The sequence below is a fragment of the Phytophthora parasitica genome (assembly GCF_000247585.1).
Source record: "Phytophthora parasitica INRA-310 unplaced genomic scaffold supercont2.10, whole genome shotgun sequence".
NCBI classification, from domain to species: Eukaryota; Oomycota; class Peronosporomycetes; order Peronosporales; family Peronosporaceae; genus Phytophthora; species Phytophthora nicotianae.
This window is the reverse complement of record NW_008648996.1, coordinates 373,786-392,868: the sequence shown is the minus strand read 5'-3', so window position 1 is coordinate 392,868 and position 19,083 is coordinate 373,786. Positions and strand designations below refer to the sequence as shown.

The 19,083-nt window shown below is 47.9% G+C and overlaps 6 protein-coding genes across 6 annotated transcripts; 2 read left to right on the top strand and 4 right to left on the bottom strand.

Moving 5' to 3' along the window:
* Positions 1-773: 773 nt before the first annotated feature.
* PPTG_06701 (hypothetical protein) lies at positions 774-1,445 on the top strand (the record flags this gene model as incomplete). Its single annotated transcript, XM_008900740.1, has 2 exons — positions 774-851; positions 948-1,445. The coding sequence occupies 2 exons, from the start codon at positions 774-776 to the stop codon at positions 1,443-1,445; spliced, it is 576 nt and encodes a 191-aa protein (XP_008898988.1).
* Positions 1,446-2,081: 636 nt separating this feature from the next.
* PPTG_06700 (hypothetical protein) lies at positions 2,082-3,410 on the bottom strand (the record flags this gene model as incomplete). The annotated part of the gene is made up of 1 exon (XM_008900739.1): positions 2,082-3,410. The coding sequence occupies one exon, from the start codon at positions 3,408-3,410 to the stop codon at positions 2,082-2,084; it is 1,329 nt and encodes a 442-aa protein (XP_008898987.1).
* A 236-nt stretch (positions 3,411-3,646) lies between these two features.
* PPTG_06699 (hypothetical protein) lies at positions 3,647-4,294 on the bottom strand (the record flags this gene model as incomplete). The annotated part of the gene is made up of 2 exons (XM_008900738.1): positions 3,647-3,877; positions 3,938-4,294. The coding sequence occupies 2 exons, from the start codon at positions 4,292-4,294 to the stop codon at positions 3,647-3,649; spliced, it is 588 nt and encodes a 195-aa protein (XP_008898986.1).
* A 510-nt stretch (positions 4,295-4,804) lies between these two features.
* On the top strand, positions 4,805-5,346 carry PPTG_21939 (hypothetical protein). The gene has a single exon (XM_008901107.1). The coding sequence runs from the start codon at positions 4,899-4,901 to the stop codon at positions 5,322-5,324; it is 426 nt and encodes a 141-aa protein (XP_008899355.1). The 5' UTR covers positions 4,805-4,898; the 3' UTR covers positions 5,325-5,346.
* A 301-nt stretch (positions 5,347-5,647) lies between these two features.
* Positions 5,648-7,933, bottom strand: PPTG_21938 (hypothetical protein; the record flags this gene model as incomplete). The annotated part of the gene is made up of 5 exons (XM_008901106.1): positions 5,648-5,740; positions 6,112-6,169; positions 6,716-7,127; positions 7,369-7,459; positions 7,925-7,933. The coding sequence occupies 5 exons, from the start codon at positions 7,931-7,933 to the stop codon at positions 5,648-5,650; spliced, it is 663 nt and encodes a 220-aa protein (XP_008899354.1).
* An 8,479-nt stretch (positions 7,934-16,412) lies between these two features.
* Positions 16,413-18,754, bottom strand: PPTG_06696 (hypothetical protein; the record flags this gene model as incomplete). Its single annotated transcript, XM_008900737.1, has 1 exon — positions 16,413-18,754. One exon carries the CDS (start codon positions 18,752-18,754, stop codon positions 16,613-16,615), a length of 2,142 nt encoding a protein of 713 aa, XP_008898985.1. The 3' UTR covers positions 16,413-16,612.
* Between the last annotated feature and the right edge of the window lie 329 nt (positions 18,755-19,083).

The window sequence follows — 19,083 nt, the reverse complement described above, 5'->3', positions numbered from 1 at the left end:
ATGAAAGACGTACGACGCGAAGAGGAGGTAAAATAATCATGGTAATAAGCTTCCCTGTATAAATTGACAGATATGCTGGCCTTACTAATGTCTGTGCACAGGCCTCATGATTCAATACAAGAAAGAGCAACAACCACAATGGCTGCATGATTACGTTGCTTCTAAAACAAGACTCAAACAAGCATTGAGCGCTCTGATGAGGCTTTGCCAGCGGTTTGCAGCACGGTAATTACTTCTTATTTAGTAAATGTTATAAATGACTTATATTTGCAATTATTATTTAGGATTTACTACACAGTAGCTTCAATATACCAAAACAAATGAAGATGCGCTGCAAAGTTCACTGGTAGTTTGCTATACAGTTTTGGAATGTACGAATAATTTCTACTGAGCGCCATCTACAATGTTGACGAGACAGCAGTCTACTTCGACATACCGTCTCTCAAAATTTGGGCAGCGCAGGGACGCAAGAGATCTGCTAAGGCGAAACGCACACAAAAACACTCCGAACGGATGACATATATTCACCCCTGGGACGAACCGAACCCGAACCGCCGTTGTAGTGTTTTCGTCGAACCTGAACCGGGAGGGAACTCGGTTCTACCAAAACGTCCCCGAACCGAATCGGGGAGAGAACGCGGCTCGTTCCATGAATCCGAGCTTCACATTGGCTAGCGTTCTACAATCTCATTGGCCATAACTATTCTGGCTACCAGTGATTTAGATCCCCACTTTCACCATTTTACCTTCGACACTATCCGCGCACCACGACAATGGACGACCTCCCGATCATCGAGCTGCCGGAGCACTACCGCATCGACGGTGAAAAACTTGGGATGGCGCTCGCACACGTGTCGGCGCAGGCGAACAGCATCGCAGAGCATCAAGCCAAGCTCCAGCAGCGACAGTCGCTCCATGAAGAAGAGCAGTAGCGATTGATCGAGCAGTGCGTCGCCGCGCGTGAGGAGGCAGAAGCCCGGTGTCAGGCCCTTGTTCTTGTCTTCCACCCGGCCTACGGTGGCCCTTCGACACTAGAGCTTCGCGTCGACGCGCGCATCCAAGATGTCCTCCAGCAGCTACAGCACTGGGCTCAAGAACAAGCTCGAGCTTTAGCAGAGGCTCAATTGACCGATCAAGCAGCGCTACCTCAACTCATGGAGCGGCGAATGGACGCTGCTCTCCAGCAGATTGAGCAGAAGGCCAGCTTGCGTACTGATCGTCACATTCAGGTCATGCGCGAAAACATGCACAAGTACGTGGAGGATCGTTTCCAGGAAGCCATTCGGGGCTCGGACGACAACGCATTGGCGCTCGTACGAGGAGAGCTGAAAATTCGCCGTGCGGATCACCATGACTCCATCGCACGGTCCGAAGCACGGGTTGTCGAGTTGGTCCGAGGGATCCTGAACCAGTACGACAGCGCTACAAGGGTCCGTCAAGAATAGGAGCGCGAAGTGCTCACAGATCGCGTTGAGGCGCGGCTTCGCGACGTGGTAATAGTAGCGAAAACCGCTGCGGAGAACAAGGTCGGCGATATGACGGTGTTGAAGGTGAGAGAAACAATGCCCTCGGGCCCAAGCGCCATGACTGAGACCACATCTACGCAGACGGTAACTGCGGAGCCAACACACAAAGCAGTCACATCCACCAAGGCCAGACCAAGGCCCCAACGTAAGCTGGAGCCGAGGGTGCGAGAACAAGAAGACAGTGTTAAATAAAAAAGCCCATGCAGCTCGAATTCGGCGTCAGCCGGAGCACAGAACCCATTCTAAAATGGAGCGTATTCGGCACGAAGCCCAGGAAGCTGTACGGAGTCGGGCTGCATCTCGAGCGGCAGAGTTGGTGAACACAAACCCCAAAGCAAAGCACAAACAACAACACCATTAATATCGATGAGCTGCATGTATTCATTTCTTCGGTTCCAGCTAGGCTTCGCCTGCATCTTCATTATCCGATATACCTAAATTCATACTTTCACCAGAAAAAAGGTTAGCCATGGACCCGAACTCGGCATCCAAATCTTGCACCATGTTCACCAAGGCGTTGGAGGGCAACCGTTCTTCTGCGGATTTCGGTGATAGCTATGGGTATTGGGTTATGTCGACGTAGCTCCTGTTGCAGTTCAAATACATAGCCATATCCACGTTGTATGGTTCCAACGAGCTGCGTTCCGGCGTCACCATTCTCCCAGCCGTTCCGAAGTCCCTCTCGATTTGGGCCGATGACGAGGGCATCGAAAACAAAACACGCGCCACCAGCGGAAGAAGTTGGGAGTTTCCCTGCTCCTGCTGGCGTTTCCAGTAGCTAAGAACCGGTTCAACCTCACCTGGACGTATAGCTCGCAACGAAGTGGGCGTTGTAAGCCAGCGGTCAAGCTCTTCATCCACTCGCTGCGTGTGCATCGAGTTATGTGTCTCGGCCGGTGACGGCACGACCTCGTCCGCCGTCTCAGAGAATAACTTCATGATATCTTCAGCGAATACAACATCGGGAGGTGGTGCAACGATTCCAAGTGAAGTTGGTTGGGTATCAACTGCCTTCATAATCGTTCGGACACCGTCGATAACTTTGCGCCGAACTTGTGTGTAGTGACGGTCGGCCACCTGCTGCGAAGCTACGGCTTGTAGATTAGTCCTCTGTATCACCTTCTTCAAAGCTCCGTCGGGGTTTTTAAAGTTGGGGGATAGCAGTAATTGTATCTCAAACGCGTAGGAGCACGTGTTCATGACGTCGCGTTCAGTGGATCGCCGAAAAAACACACGGTGAAATGCTTTTTGGAGAAGCGATCGCGTCGTCGACGCCAAATTCGAAAGCTTTTCTGGCCTGAAAAAACGCCTGTCCGTCTTGGTCGATCTGCAGTCCTTCAAAGGCGCGGTATTATCCAACACAGATATACGGAGCTTAAAGAGCCCGAGGAGCACATTGCATTGGTTTTCTGACTCGTACTGCCCAATTTTGCAGACCGTTGCGATCGGCTCAAGTAGTGATAGTATTTGGATGAGATCCATTTTGTCCTGGGTCAGCGGAAAGGCAGCTGGTGGAACCCCGTTATCGCGTCGGGCTCTGGCTATTCTCGCTTCGTACCATGTCAGAAGTGGATCCCAAAGTAGGACAATTCGGCGGACGACACGTGCGAGACCCAGAAAACGATGAATACGGAAGTTGAGGAGCTGTCTGGCATTCACATCGTCATCTGTTAGTAGACTGCATAACTCGCTAAAGAGAGTGCCCATGACTTCGACGTGCTGCGTCTGGTACACGGTCTTGACAACTCGCCACAATAGGTCAGTCATCGCTGGGTTCTTGGACCTGTTGCTGTCAGCGACAATTCCAAATGCGGTCTTGGTGGCAGCGTGCATGAAGTGAGGGATGCGCCACGTCCACTTCAACGCCAAACCCGTCGTCATCATCCGCCTAATGTCCGGCCCGCCGTCGTTTGTTGAACCGAAGAGACCATGACGACTTAATCCGAAGTCCGCCAACACATCGCCAATCCTCCGGAAAACGGCCCGCGAATACCACCGTCCCGCTCCCCGTACTGTGGGGCGAAGTGCCGGGTTCCTAATAGCACCGATTTGAACTGGAATGAGGAGTCCACCAAATACAGCCTCAGCCCCAGGAACTTAGTGTTCATTGTGGGTGCCGATCAAAAGTCGGCCACAATGGAGAAGCTCTTCGCTGCCCCAATCCGATTGTCGGCCAGCATCTCCTCGACTTGACGCTTCGTTGAATCGTAGAGCTCCACAGCGGCATGGCGGATGACCTTCGCGTTCAAGGCCACTCGAGCCTCCTCCTTAAGCATCAGGTCACCGAGCAGCAGCGACTCGGCGTATTCGCCGATTCGAAAAGGAAGATTTTCGTTGACGATACGTAACGCCTCTATTAAGACGTATGCGCGGCCGGGATCTTCTCGATACAGTAAGCTCCGTCGTCATACGGCGAGTTCTTCTTCACGAGTTCGTTTATTGCCCAATTCGCTGGCGGTCTTGTCAGAGCCAATATCATGCGCCTTGCTGGGGAGCTGAGTCGCTTTCGACGTCTTTCCGCCGGACATCAACAATTTGGCACGCTGTGTGCGGCAGGTCTCGCTTGCCATGCACATCCAGACAGCGGTAGCACTCTCGTCGGACGTGCTAATCACGCGCACGCCCCAGTTATACACAAAGGAAGTCTCACTTGGTCTCGCTGGAAGGACCTTCGTGCCGGCATCAGGAACAAAGGCCTGGATGGCCTCACGCACAGCGATCGGGACGCTGCTCGCCTCGTCACGACGTCTTCTCCGCTCAGTCTCCATGAGCGTCTGTGGAAGATCGCAAAATCTGGAATAGCTGGAAGCAAATCATTATTTAGCACCGAACTCAGACGAACAAAATTGCTAACACTCACCACAAAACAACCAATGAAATCCTTTAGATTCTAGAACCTCACCCTCTCCCATTAGACATTAGTTTCGGTTCCTATTACCTATGGGTAGAAATTCGAAATTGGCTTGTTACCGACGCTAAATACGTGTCAGAACGGTAAAATGCAGGGAACCAGGTTCATACCGAGCCACGAACGGTAACCGATTAAATGTTGATCTGTACCCATCTGGATTGTCCCAGGGGTGCATATATTTATCAATTCTATTATTTTAGGTAAAAACTTCCTATTCTTTTTTATTATTTGCGCATCACCTGGGGGCTCTATCTCTCGATGGACTCAACGGTTTGGTCGTTTTACGTTCGTGAGCTGCTGCGGTATGAAATCGACGCCCCATCGGTTCTTATCCTTGACAACTGTGATGCTCACGTTTCGGCGAAGGGCATTTTTATGTTGTGGCCAAAACAACGTCGGCATTAGTTTGCCAACTACCTGCAAACAATACCGCTGTCTGTCAACCTTTGGACGTCGGGGTAATGGGGCCTCTAAAGAAAAAGATAACGACATTCTGGGTGGCTGAGACCCACAAATCTACAAAAGGAAAGTGCGCGCAGTGTGGGCTAGTGAAGAATTGTAATTGGGACAAGGAGTGCCGGTGGCAGAGCAAGTGTGTGTGCTGTGCGTTGTGCGGGCTTGGAGAGGATTGCGAGTGTTGGAACCATTGTCAATGCTGGGACGAGTGCCTTTGCGGCGTTGCGTGTCTGTGCAGCGAGGAGTGCATGTGCGTCGTCGATGAAACCACAGAACTACCCCACCATCAGAAGGAAGAGCGTAAGAAGCCAGCCGCAAAGCGTAAGAAGCAGAACCAAGCTAGAGCAGAGGAATATCGACGATCTCCTATCTCGCGAATAATCAAGGCTTGGAGAAGATTTGAAGACAGAGGACATCGTCAAGAGATTTAAGAAAGTCATTTCAAAGAATCCCAATGTAGAAATCTAATACTTAAAAAGTATAAAAAAATGCTTCTACTAATCTCGAGATAAACAGTTTGTATTATGTACCAAATTTGCGCATTTAAGCCAATTAGATTGGTGCGTGCAATTTTATGGTTTGCTGTTGGCAGCTGTCGTTTTGTATGGAGGATGTTTTTCAGATAGGGGCGGATTTATCCGTCGTTGTCTGTACACTCTTTAGATGGGTTAGCGTCCATGCATATCCTTAGATATGCCATGCCACGTTGCTGTCCCCCTCGACTGGTACTTAGTATTCCAGGTGCATACCATGCTCAATCGGTCATGCTCATGTTCGTACTGGTTGGTAGAAGGTCCGGCCAGTTCGGAGCCGCGGCAGCAGAGGGTTCCTTTGCAGTGTGAAGTGGCTACAAAAAAGCCGAGCTGAGTTAGCACTTAGCTTAGAACAAGTCTGATGAAAGGTTCCAGACAAAGATTCTCCATCTTTCAAAATATAACTTGGTTGGAAGTATCAGAGTGAAAGGGAGAAAAACTCGATGAGTACTGTGACTTCTCCGAGAACAGAAGATATCACGGCTTTCTGGGTGTCTCGCATCGCTGGCTAGGCAAGCATTATGCTGTCAAATCAGTTTTCGTGTAATTCGCAGACGATATACTAGATCATATAGTGCTTTTACTCAGCACTACTAGCCCAAATCCCCTCTTGTATCATATAACAGGGATCAGGTGGAATTAAGGCTAGATTATTAAGGCCAACAAATCGAGCCAAGTTTCCTACTTCATTTGAATAAATGCGAACGCTGCTAGCGCTTCCAGGTTCGACAACTGGCTTGCTCCTATACGTGTCTTACCTTGAGGTCAACACCGCTTCACTACGTTCCGTTTTGGCTTAGCGGCATGCTTTCTTCATTGTCGGAGGGCTCACGTCCGTTGGAGATTTGAGAGCCATGATATCCATCCAATCTGATCAGGTTTAGTTTTTTTTTTACTTCTTTCATTTTCGGTTGTTTTAACACGTTCCATGATATATGGTGCTTTAAAAATACAATGTGCATTGCAGTGCTATTATCCATTTCACTTGGCTGAATTCTAGTGTTATAATAATTCGAGGTCGCTTTTATTATATCGAGGTCTGTAGAAAGTACTGATCAGTCTAGTCGGAGTGGACGATAAATCGAGCTGCGGTATCAAACCGACCACAAGGGTCGATTGAAGACGCCTAAAACCTCCACAGTATGGGGAAGGCATTCCACAGCAACAGGATTAATCCACAGATGCTCAAACCCAGTCCACAACGACTTGTAAAATAAGGAACTATGTACAAGGGTAGCAAACGCCACAGGCCAACCTGCTGGTGACGGCAGACGGATGGGTGGCGGTACCTGAACCAGTCAATGGATGCAAGCAACTCTGACCAGTCGCCCTCACGAAGATCAACCATGACGGGGAGGATCGTGGTGCTGGACGAAGGGAGCGGCTTCTGGAAAGTCGTACCGGCTATGGATATGCGGTTCATGTGGACCAGTGCGCAATCTAGGCCTTTGGGATAAGATCGCGATGAGGCGGTCTGTGTGAGATCATTTTCACGTGCGAATCTGCAACTGAAGACGCAGAAGGCTAGCGCATACTGAGTAGTGGCCTGCTGGTGCCCTGTCCCACTGAACCCAGACTGAGCGATGCCCTGCGGTTCCCAGTCTAACGAACGGTCGCGGTCCCCCACAAGCTCAGCATACCCGAGGAGGACCAGCACTGACGAATTTGCAAATGCCTGCGGAGTGGGCGACGTACGGATCTCTATAGAGGTAGATCGAGGAGTTGAACGTGCAGTGTTGACAGACTACTCGAGTTTGTTGGATGCTGTACGGTGGGGAGGGCGCCCGCGGCATGATCCCTTTTGGCCAAGCAAGCGACGGCGGAAGACGACAAGGACTCTGTGAGCTCTGAGTAGGAAACAATAGGTCAGAAGAGTGAGTATGGGTACCAATTGTTTGACAAACGCAAATAATATAGGTGTTGCTGCCAGAAGGTTACGCACCGATGCGGGAGTACTGCTTGTCGACCGATAGCCATTCGGACTTCGGGCTGCTAATCGGCACCGGGCGACCAAAGTTGGCGTGCGGAATTAGCTGTCACGTTGCAGTCCAGTGAACAAATCTGTAGAAATGTAAGTAAAGTCACCTGATGTGGATCGTTAACAAGGCCTACTATAGGCCGATCACGACTTAAGGAGGTGTCATGCCGTGGTTGGCTCTATAACAATGAAGGCTCAGTTTCTCACTCCCAGTTATAGTTCCACAACATACTCATTGTAGCTACCACAAGTACCACAGCACTGAGCGAACATGCTCGCTTTTCACTCACTCCAGCCTTGGTGGCCTGTGGACAAAAAAAACATTCTCCTTTACCTTGATTGGCCAAGTTGTCGCGGTTAAACATCGTTATTCATGACTAGTACCTCGTCTTTGCAAGAAATCTAACAATTAATGTGTCACAGCTGCACTTAGAATGGGAAAACCGATGCTTTGCCACTCGATGGCAGAGATTGAAGGGCTGCGCATTCAATTAAGCATGTAGCACGCCAAGAGACACACCTCCACCATCAGCAACACCGCAAAGTGTACGCTGTGTACTGATTCCTCACCTCACATCTTGCGAGACCGTGTTGTATCGTGTATACCGCTGAAATATCAATGGAAACGCAAGAGGCCAATTTGCAGTAGTTGCAGTTTGGTGAGCGTTTACGAAGTTGGTTTTCATGAAGTGAGAGGTAGGGATACACCTTCCGGAAATTTGACATTTAAGCAAACGCAAATCGCACGCCAGCTAGAGGTTAATGGCCTGGAGCGCCCAAGATTTCCGAATTCGCTGTCTGGAGGAACTCCGGTGGATAAACTATCGCATCCCAGTAATGTGTAAAATTTTGTGACGTATTGCCGGGTACAGATTTGAACAACATAGACGAACCGCAAGTTGCGGAGAGCACAATTAAAGCGAAGTCCTACACCAACGAGAAGAAGAGAGCAGCGCGTAATATTTTTCGTGTGACATGGACCCCATGGACAGATACTGTGGAGAAAGTACCAACAGCAACTTATTCGTTGTTGGTATTACTATGGAAATGCTCCTGAAACGACGAGACCGTGATCCAGTAGTTTTATTTAATAATTTTGATGCGACATACAAGTTGAATCACGTGGCTATCCGGTCTTGGTATATGGAATATCCGATCATGCTCTATGCGTTTACATGGCTGTACTTATTGTTGCGTCTCATCAAGAACAAAGCCATCACACGTTAGCCCTTGCTGCTCTACGTGCAATCTACTCTTGTGTTCTGGGAAATACATGGTAGTGCGCTACGCTCGTGGAGATGCGGATGGAGCCCAGTACAGTGATATCTGTGTTTGGGGATTGGGAGTCGATGTTATGATGTGTTTTTTTTTCACGGTATAGCCAAGGAACACGGACAATTCAGTTATGCTAAACTCAGACTCCTTGAAGTCGTACCAAATACCCTCTTCACTGCTCGCGCGTTTGGCATATTTAGTGTGGCAGCAGTTGTTGTGCTGGTGCTTCGCGTTTTGCTTCTTGAAAGACCGGTCACACTTTTGTTTTGCACTGCCCTCCCCGGACATCAGCTTTCGCGCGAGTCGCCTTTGTCTTCACGTTGTCCGGATAACTAGAGCAGTATCGTCCGTGGTAGCTGACATGGCGGTGCGACGTGCACAGGAGCCACAATACTCACACATATAGCTCTTAAACCCAACGTCATCGGTCGTTTTCCTCGAACACGCACGTAACAGTGCAGTCTTAAGTTTTCTTCTTTGAACTCGTTTTCCTCGAACACGCACGTAACAGTGCAGTATTAAGTTTTCTTCTTTGAACTCAACACCAGCATATACCGAGTCCTACGGAATATATGGAACTCCCCGGCTCTAAATTCAATAGTTTACATATATCCATACCTGCGTGGGATCCGAAACACCCTGGGTAGACGTAGAACTGCGTGTTCGACTCAAGCACAATAATCACTGGAGCTTGCCTATGTTTTCTCCAGTACAACCGAGCCAGTCTCAAACAAGAAATGTCTAGATGGATTCCCTGCCATAATCCGCCAGAAAGCGATTTTTTCACTTCGTTTCTAATAGACTTTTTCGCGTACCAGTCAGTATCAGACTCCTGCACAGCGCCTTCCACACGTTTGTATACTTTTAGTGGCAAGGTCCAATCTTGACAACAATAATTGTAGACAGTACGGACCGCGCTAGTCTTCAACGACCTCACCACATAGAATCACGAAGACCGGCTCGTCATTTTTGTTTTAGGAGTCATGCAATGTTTGAGATGAGAGCCTTAATATGCTCATGAGATATCTGTCATTCGAACTGAGCTTTTAAATGTGCGTTAATATGGCACACAGCACAATGTCATGTGACGATGCTCTTATAGAAAGGACTAGAAAAGGAGTCCAAGTAGATGCTTCTGACAACGATTCATTGGCGTCGACTCAATTGTGATATTGCTGCCAGCGAATAGTCGCCTTCTGCAGGGTTGCAGTGGTGGGTAGCGGCAGCGTACGGGTGCGGCAGTACGAATGTGTGGGTTCTGCCACTGTCTGGGTGGTGACGTAGGGTATCAACGATGGAAACAGCGGCAGCTAAGAATATGTGACCAGTTGTTTTGGAAGTGTGAATCTCGTCTTCTCCGTGAACGCTGTAGCGTCAGTACTTTCCAGCAATGACACAGACGCTGGTTTTGCTGCCAGCAACTGACTGGTAGCGGCTAGTAGCTGACAGCTGCTGCTGTAGCTGCTGCCGTCGTCGATTGTTGTAGACTTGAGACGTGAAGCTGTGGAATTTCCTCCAAAATACTGTGAAATATCCAAATTTTCTTGGAATCGATCTACCGACAAATCCACATCAATATCACTTAAATCAAATCTTTTTGCTGTTTCGAAAGATAGTTCGATCACTGATTAACAAAATCGACGTCTGCCGCTTTCTACCTTATTTAATCTAGGATTTAGGCTGTATTTGTTCCAGATGTATTTCCTGTCATTTTTCAAAGCATCTTCAATTCTGTTCGAGAGGACAGAAAATCTTCCAACACAACCCCTGTCACCACGTGAAAGTGTATACTAAATACAATTATGTATGATACAACTTCTTGGGAGGTTAAAAGTAGTCACCACTAAGTCTGAACGACCGATTATCATGTGAAAGGAAGGATTATACTGTGTATTTTTATCCCTTTCTGAAGGGTGGGGCGCGAATTGCTGAACTAAAAGTGAGAAGAAGTTCCTGGACTGACCAGTGTTTTGAGAATCACCTCATTTGGCTGGACTACTGCCCTATTTGCCACAGAGCTAGATATTAAGAGACATATTGTGTGGGTATAACTGTATTTTGCAGGTTATCTATTAGGTCTCGAAAGATGCGTACTGAAATGTGCGTTGATTCTCCACTATCAACTGATTACCTACACATGTCTGACCACTTACTTGGTACGAAACAGAAGTTACGAAGATAATGACACCCAAGAGGGTTACCACAAGGCCACACGCCAGCCGGAACGGTCCATCCGACCGCCCAGTGATGATCATTCGGTAAAGTCTACTTCACCGGGCCACTGTACACCCTGGGCGATAACAAGCACTCACCCGCCTCGCCTTACACGCCAATGAAAGTATGATAACTTTGTCGACGGCTGCATTGGTTTATATGCCAATAAAAGCTCGATAGTGATGGATTATCGCTAAAAGCATGCCCGACATACATCTAGGTCATGTTGGTCGGTAACCATTCAAAGAAAGCGACAGTGTGAGGGCTGCTTTTTCGGCAGGTATACCCCTTTTAAGATTAGCAGCCTCCGTGTTGTTCGCGCTAAATGTCCGTCCCGTATTGCCCCCCCCCCTATTTTTTGTTCTGAAAAGTGCTCGCGATGGTAAGACTGAGGATGGTCATCGATATCAAACGGATCATTTGAATTTTTATGGATGAATATGTTAGATTATCGAACTATACTTGAACTTTGTTTAGTGAAAAATTGCCAATGAACTATCAACATTTAATTTTAGCCAATCACAGCTAATAATAATTGTATATTTAGCCAATAGGACAATGTAGGTGTAGGTGAGTCACCTAAACCACCCAATCGGACGTATTAAGTCCGATGAACTCCTAAAATACGTGTATGTTCATTCAATTGAAGCGGTTGGCGGGAACCCGGGTTCCCCCAAATAAAACTGAACAAACTCTGGATTATTTATTTTTATCCGAACGAAGGTGGTTGCAGAGTTTTCATCTTCCACTTGGACGAAGCGAGCACTAACAATGGCCCCACGCCGAAGTGGAGGCTCACAAACGACCATACCCCCGCGAAGGCCCAGGAAAGTGCATGATCGAGATGAGGCCGCGTATCTACGAGCAGTCGCTAAACTTGGACTGGAGAGACACTGGGTATGGTGGTAAGGAGGGGAGCCAATCTGAAGGCGTCATTATGCAGCTTTTAGAGCAGGGGTTATCTCAGCAGGAAATAAGAGCTGTAATTCCGGCTGGCGGCTCTCGTGTTGGTCGTTTACAAAAGATTCATACGTTGGGTGTGGATGTATGGCATACTCGTAAATCTAAAGCGACACCTCCGCATGCAATAAGTGATAAGGATCTTGACGCTTTTAAAAACCATTGTGCTACGTGAATTCTAGAGGATGGTTTTCCATGTGCTCACCGCCGACCTCGACAATATTTTACTGAGCCAAATTTAACTTGGAAAGTAGTTCATTCTCGCTATGCTGAAGTGATCACTCGTTTGGACTCGAGTGCCCGAGTGCTAAGCTATTCCAGGTTTACCCAATACATTCATTTCCACTACCCTGGCGTTCGGCTAACCAGAACCACGGAGGACGATCGCGATTGCTGTGTCAGACTGGATATTCAATTAAAGATCCTTGAATTACGGACGATGAGAAGCAAACGCTTCTACTGGCAAAAACGACACACATTGACGAGGCAATCGCTTTGTATCGACGTTTGTTAAGAACTATACGGGTTTGCATGCACCAGATCAGCAACTTCCGAGTATAATTCTACCTGACACGTACGACTCGCCGTCTGATGACTCACCTACTGATAATATCAGTACGGACTATAAGTCGACTGACGAAATGTTAGATAAACACGATACAACGCGCGTTCAGATTCAAGCAGAGGACTTTGGAGGTGGAATATCAATGCCTTATTATGGACCTTCACGCCCGTCTGCCAATTATTTTAACAGCAATTTAATTACCCAGAATTTTGTTGTTGTGGACATCCCAAGCAGCCGCAATCACGTCTATTGTTATGACGAACGTGTCCAGGGCAAGGACGCCGATGCACTTTGCAGTCTACGGTTACTCTACCACTTAACGACATTGCAAAATGACGCTCGAAATGGTGTGCCACCAGCTCAAATAAGTTTTAGCCTACTCGACAACTGTGTAGGGCAGAACAAGTCCAAAGTGGTCATGATATTTTTCGCCATGTTGTCGGTGGTGTTCCCGTACAAGAAAGTGGTTCTTTGTTTCTTGTTACCTGGTCATTCTCACAACATTGCCGACCGTGTTATTGCGTGGTGCAGACGCGCAACCCGCAAAGCCAATATATACACACCTCAGTTGCTTGTGGAGGAAATCAACAAAGTCAAAAGTGTACATGGAGTATTTCTCGATCACAACAAGCCTACCCGCCCGTTTTTCGAGCAATGGGGAACTGTACTTCACAAATACTTTACTGCACCTCCAGCGGGTTACACCTCCAATTACCTCTTTGAAATAGACCAAGGTATCTGTACCGCTCGAAAAACTGTGCAAACTCCAGATGACGAGGCTATCACGTTTAATATGGTCAAATGTACGAGCATCGAAACTGTTCGTAAGGCATTTATCACGGAGCTTTTTGGTCCCTCGATTCAAACTTTATGGGAAGCTTCAATCCACAGTGTGCACCTACCTCGCAAGCCAACGCAAGATCTGTCGGACAAAAAGATGAAGTCCTTATCGGCAAAATATTTTTCGATCCCGCAACAACACCTTACCTACTACCCGGTAGTACCTGATTCCATCATTGACGCTCCTGATTTGGGGGCTGTAGCTAGTGACGCCGAAAGTACGCCCAAGCTCCAGTCGAAGCGCAAGCCATGCCGGCCAAAGAAGAAGAAGACCACCTTGAAACCTAACCAACCTTCCATTCTACAGGTTTTTAGTACGGCACAAAAGCCTTCTTCAACAACCGGCCTGTAGGTGGCTTTGGACAAAGCACTTGAGATTCATTTGCTTATACTTTTTATACCATCATACCCGTAACTTTAATAAAAAAATTCCTACTGTAGAAGGGTATTACCAGTACTTTTCCCAGCTGGCGGGGCAGGATGGGAACCCGGGTTCACGCCAAACGTTTCAATTGGCGTGTCACTTTCCTATTTATCTTTATAGGACCCTCACGATGGGTTTGGAGGAGCTGCAGCCCAGCAACACATTGCGTGCCAAGGCAACTGCTGTCGCAGCATTCTCCAAGATTTTGAAGGAAGAGGAAGTTGAAGAGGAAAATGTAAGAAAATGTATTGAGGTAGATGAAAGTGGCAAGAGCTTTGTATGTGTCATGGACAAGTTAGGAATGTATCTTGCGTTTAGTGATGAAAAGAAGAGCAACTTGCTAGCGTGAAACACTGTAATGCAGTACTACCGCCAAGCAAAGATTTAGCTTCTAGAGCAATTTGCCCAGCACCGAGTGCCACTGGAATCACGGCTGCTTAAAACGAAAAAAAAACTCTAGATGGCTTTTGTTTGAAAAGTTTCCATTGATTCTGTTGATGTCTTCTTCCTCCGCTTTGTCCGTGTCAAGAATCGGAAGATCAAGGCCTTTCGACGCTGACTTTTCTACGTGTCCCTTGCTCGCTGTCGCACTTGCCCTATCCGTCCAAGCCGCGCCGTTCTGATCGACAACCTGCCCGACCAAGACCGTTTCGCTTCTTGATCATTGACAAGTCGGACGCTCCCCCGAACAGGTATCAGAGAAGACACAGAAGAGCAACATATTATTAGTCACTCTCAGAACATGCATTAGTATACAAATATAACATCATTTTTTTCAAGTCAGCCTTCGTACATGGTGGAGCTTTTGTTACGAAGCCATCACCATCCCTACAAACACCGACCCCGCACTCACCGGATGTTCCGCTCGTGGAGCTTCTCAACGCACCACTGTCGACCACTGGTCTTTCGACGCCTGCGCTTCCACCTCCTCGTGCTGGCACGACATCAACGATATACGCGCATGTCAACCGTGTGCTTGATCGCGTCTGCCCTGCCGTTGGTGTGTCGGCTGCACTAGCGTCGCACTCCTTCCGCCGCGGTGGGGCACACCATGCCAACGGCTGCGAGAAGATGACTGCTCGCTGGATCTTGGGCTCCAGATCTTGGAATCTAAGCACCCCAAACAAGGGATCCAACTACATATTCATACGAGTAGAGAAGATCACATGATTGTCAAGGTATTGAGCGGATACAAACCGTCGGCTGCTGTCCATCTCCAAGACCTGTCCAGCTTCGACGACGCGCACGCTTGGCTCGATCGCTCGGTTTCAACGGGTACTATTCGCAGCTTGCTACCAGCTTGAGACGGAGGCCTTCAACATCAGCCGAAAGGTTCTGGATGTTCTTACCGCCTGCCTCGCTCGACACTATCCTGTATTGGAGGACTTGAATCCTAAAAGTCCTGCGGTGAATCGACTCGAAACCTGTGTTGCACACGCTGGGCGTACGCTTGCGGATCTCCTTGCCTGGTCAGCCCATCTTGTTGAAGCTCGGAACCCCTGTAAAGAAAGTGAAGAACCCCCACACCACCACGCAAGCACGAGTTCAACCCAAGAGAGCCAAGCCAAGAACAGAAGATCACCGTTCACGAAGTCGCTGTCTTTAAACACCTTATCGAGAATTCCAAGCTCCAAGATGCCCGCATGGACATGCTAGAGGCAAAGCTAAACGGAGATCCTGTAGCTGCAACGCACAAGAGAAACAGGCAAGATGAAGACACAGCAGATGTGAGCGAGCCCAAGAAGAAACAACGCAGAGGATCTTGTTACGCAATTTCACGCAAGTTGGTTTACCTGGTATGCGCAAGAGCCACGCTGGCATGCCGGAGAACCAAAGCAGCAGCGGTCGAAAGCAAGCTGCTAGTTGCGTTCATGAAGCTGTTTCTTGAAGACGGCTTTGTGCTCGGCCAAAAGGCCGCGGACTACCGGGACCGAGTGTTTGATCATGGGAAGCGCGCCGAGGAGACCGTACTCGCATACTTGAAAAGGGAGCACGGCATCAACTCCCGTGTATCGAGCGCGGTTTTCAAGCATCTCCAAGGGGATCCACTACTCCGACAGCCTAAATGCCATGATTCAACGCCATCGCCGACTTCTTAGACACTATAATTCAAGATCCAGCTCCTGGCTACACGCAAGACGTACACAAGGAGGTTAGAAAGTAGGACAAACAATCGGGATTCATGTACGTTCACCCTTCTTCGCAGCGCATAGTTGTATAATCGGATCGCTTTCTAACTCTGAAATGAAATTGATTTCTGAGTTAGAAAGCGATCCGATTCGTTGGTATGGTTGTTGTTTTATCAAATTAAAAACAGAAAGATTAAAAATACTCAGTCTTGCTCGCCCTTCAGCAACCGTTCTTGATGAGCATTAAACCGCTTTGTAATTTAAGAAAAAAATATCGATTTACCTGATCAAATTGTTTTTAGAAGGCTTCCATTGGAAATATTGGCAAAATGAAGATGAAAACACAACAGTATTCATGTGTCGTCAGTGATCAAGCCTCCAACTTGAATTTCGTCTAGCCAAACACCCATAACAACCGGATACATAGTGTTCATGTAAATTATCTCTCTTCACATCGGCTCAAGCAGGCATTCCAAAATAAGTATTGTACGGAGATTCCAGTACAGTATTTTACATTAACTAGTTTAGTTACTGAGATAATATAACAGGTGTCAGCCTTATTAGATTATCTCTACAGGTTCTTGCCGATACTTAATGGATTGCTTTTATTTCATTATTTTTTTGTTATAAATGTATCGTTGTATACTCTCCATCAACTGCGAATGCTGCACATCCGAAAGCCGAAAAATTGATTATGAATTGACATGTAAGTTCCGCTTGCATCTACAGTTTATCTCGAAACTGACAGGACAATACTGCGATAACTCTAATACTGTGTGATGTGCTGTATTAAACCGAATGTTAGAGCAGCACTGTGACATTGAGACGCCACAAGTCGGACCACGTGAAGGTCTCTGGATATACAAGTCTTGCGGTCTCTTTGACTGTGTTGCCGTCCACTTCGTACGTGTAAACATTGGTAAAGCGAGCGCGCACCAGTTTCATCATGATAATCGCAAGTAAGTTTTTGGTTCCCACCAAATATTTGCCGTTTACGATCACATATCCAGAGCAATAGACACCGTCTGCAGACGCGAATTTCATCCCTTTGAAGTACACGTAGTTCTTGTAGTCCGAGATAATCCCGAAGCGTGTCTGAAGCTCTGCACCCGTCGATAATTCAAAGTTGGTAAAATTCCCTTTCAGCGCGAGTGCTGCCTTCTCATTCCCTGAAACATTCGTGCTTTGCCCTGATCTATGTTGAACTCGTTCTGGGAAGAAGTACCGATAAATCTTACGCATAACGGCATAGAAACCGATCATCCCCAACAAGCTGATCTTTGGGAAAAATGATGCAGCGAGGAACGTGCCATCCTTTGTAGGGATCTGGAAGGTGCGCCAGAAGGACAGCGGAGACATCTCGGCAACAGCAGCAGACTTTGGAGCATTGCCCAGTTGAAACACACTGTTCGAGTAATTCACGATTTTACGTAGAATTGGGGGAGAGATTTTGATGAAGCTCAAGCGATGCTTGTGGATAATCTCGAACATGAAGATAGCAACCGAGGGGTCAATTCGTTCTCGAGCCAACCAGCTTAGAAACGCCACAAGACCGAGATACACGACCAGGACGTCAGCGTGGACCAGTTCTTTGTGAACGTGAACAATCTCGGTTCCTGACAGCTTTGCAGCATTGGACAGCGCGAACTCAAACAAAGTCCAGAATGAGTTGACGTACCACGACAGCATTACAAGGAGTGCGCGACCCACGAACGTCGCAGTCGATACGGGAGAAAATGGGTCACCGATCCATATTTTTCCCGCTCGAAAATTCTGGTACGTCACTAGAAACAGCACGATTAACGAAACAAGCGTCTGGATGCCGAAGACGAGATGAACTCCGTGCACCCAGGCCCACGTGTCTTCAATTTGAGACTCGCCATACCATTCCCAAGTCGTTAACGCACTTTTTGGGTCAGATTTATCGAGTAACGAGTACATGGAGTGGATATTTGCCTGGACGTCACCATCGAAGAAGCCACGTTTCCGTGACGTGACCAAGTGCTTTACTGGCTCTGTCTCCGGTTCCTTTGGGATACTTTGCAGTTCTCTGTAACTGTTGTTGGTTATCCGTATGAAGTCGAAAATTTCAAACTCCATAGAGCGCTGATACGGATACGTTGGTGCCATCATGTAGATCTGTTTGGTTATGTCTGCCTGCATGTCATGGATAACCGTAACCATTCCAACAATCGCTGGGCCGTATTTCTTGTACGACCACATAGTGTAGTCCTGCACCGACAGCGACATCTCGACTAAAGACACATCGGTAGTGTCATTGAGAGACCGCACTATGTTGAAAACCCGTACAATGGACGGATCCCCCGTCTTCAACTGGGTAGTGGTGCAGTCCACGACCACAGCCACAAGCTCCAACTCTGTGAGGATTGTCGTGTTATAGCTGGTATCACGAACTACTTCCATGTAGGTGCGACCGAGGAACGCGTTGTTGTAAATGTCCGAGTTGAATAGCGGCACGTCCGAGCAATTTGAGGTCGAGACTTGTGTGTCAGATTCGAGGAAGAGAGCGTAGTCTCGTGGTGTTGTATCTCCACCCAACACATCCTGAACCAGCTTGCTGTCTCGAATGAGACCGTCCCCAACGTAGTCCCCAATCAGTGACGACGTGAGAACTCCAAAAGATTGTTTTGGATTGGTCATCGATCGAAGAACGTCGATCGTCCTCCAAGTGGCCAACAAGGAGATGTAGAGATACTGGATTGCAGCGGCAATGACCACAAGCCGACGGACGATGTTGAACACTTGCCATTTCGAGAACTTTTGCTTCGATCTAGGCTGGCCAGAGCGGAAACCCTTCCCTGACGTCGTTTTTCGGGACTGCTTATCTTGAACGACGTACAGTTTTTCGCGACTGAAGAGCGAGGTGCGAACCGAGCGCTTGGATACACCACTGCCCTGCGCTTTTACCTGCACCTTCGCCATTGCCGTCCCCCAGAAGCTATTACCATTTTCGACTGGAGGCATGTTCATAGGGAGTGACTCGTTGTTACGTGTCGAGAAAAGATCTAATGTGGGTTGTTGACTGCTCTTGCGGGAGGTGCTATTGTTGGCAAGTGAGCGTACGAAACGGAGTGCTCTGCTGCATTTTTCTATTGTGAGCCCTGCTTGGGGTTTAGGAGAATCTCTCCCGTGCTACTTAAATAAGGTGTTGATGCTGTTGTTGACAGGATGTGGACGGCACGAACGTGTTCCACATTTGACTCAAAGCATGTTGGATGGGGTCGAATACAATCTTGAATCGTGAACGTAGA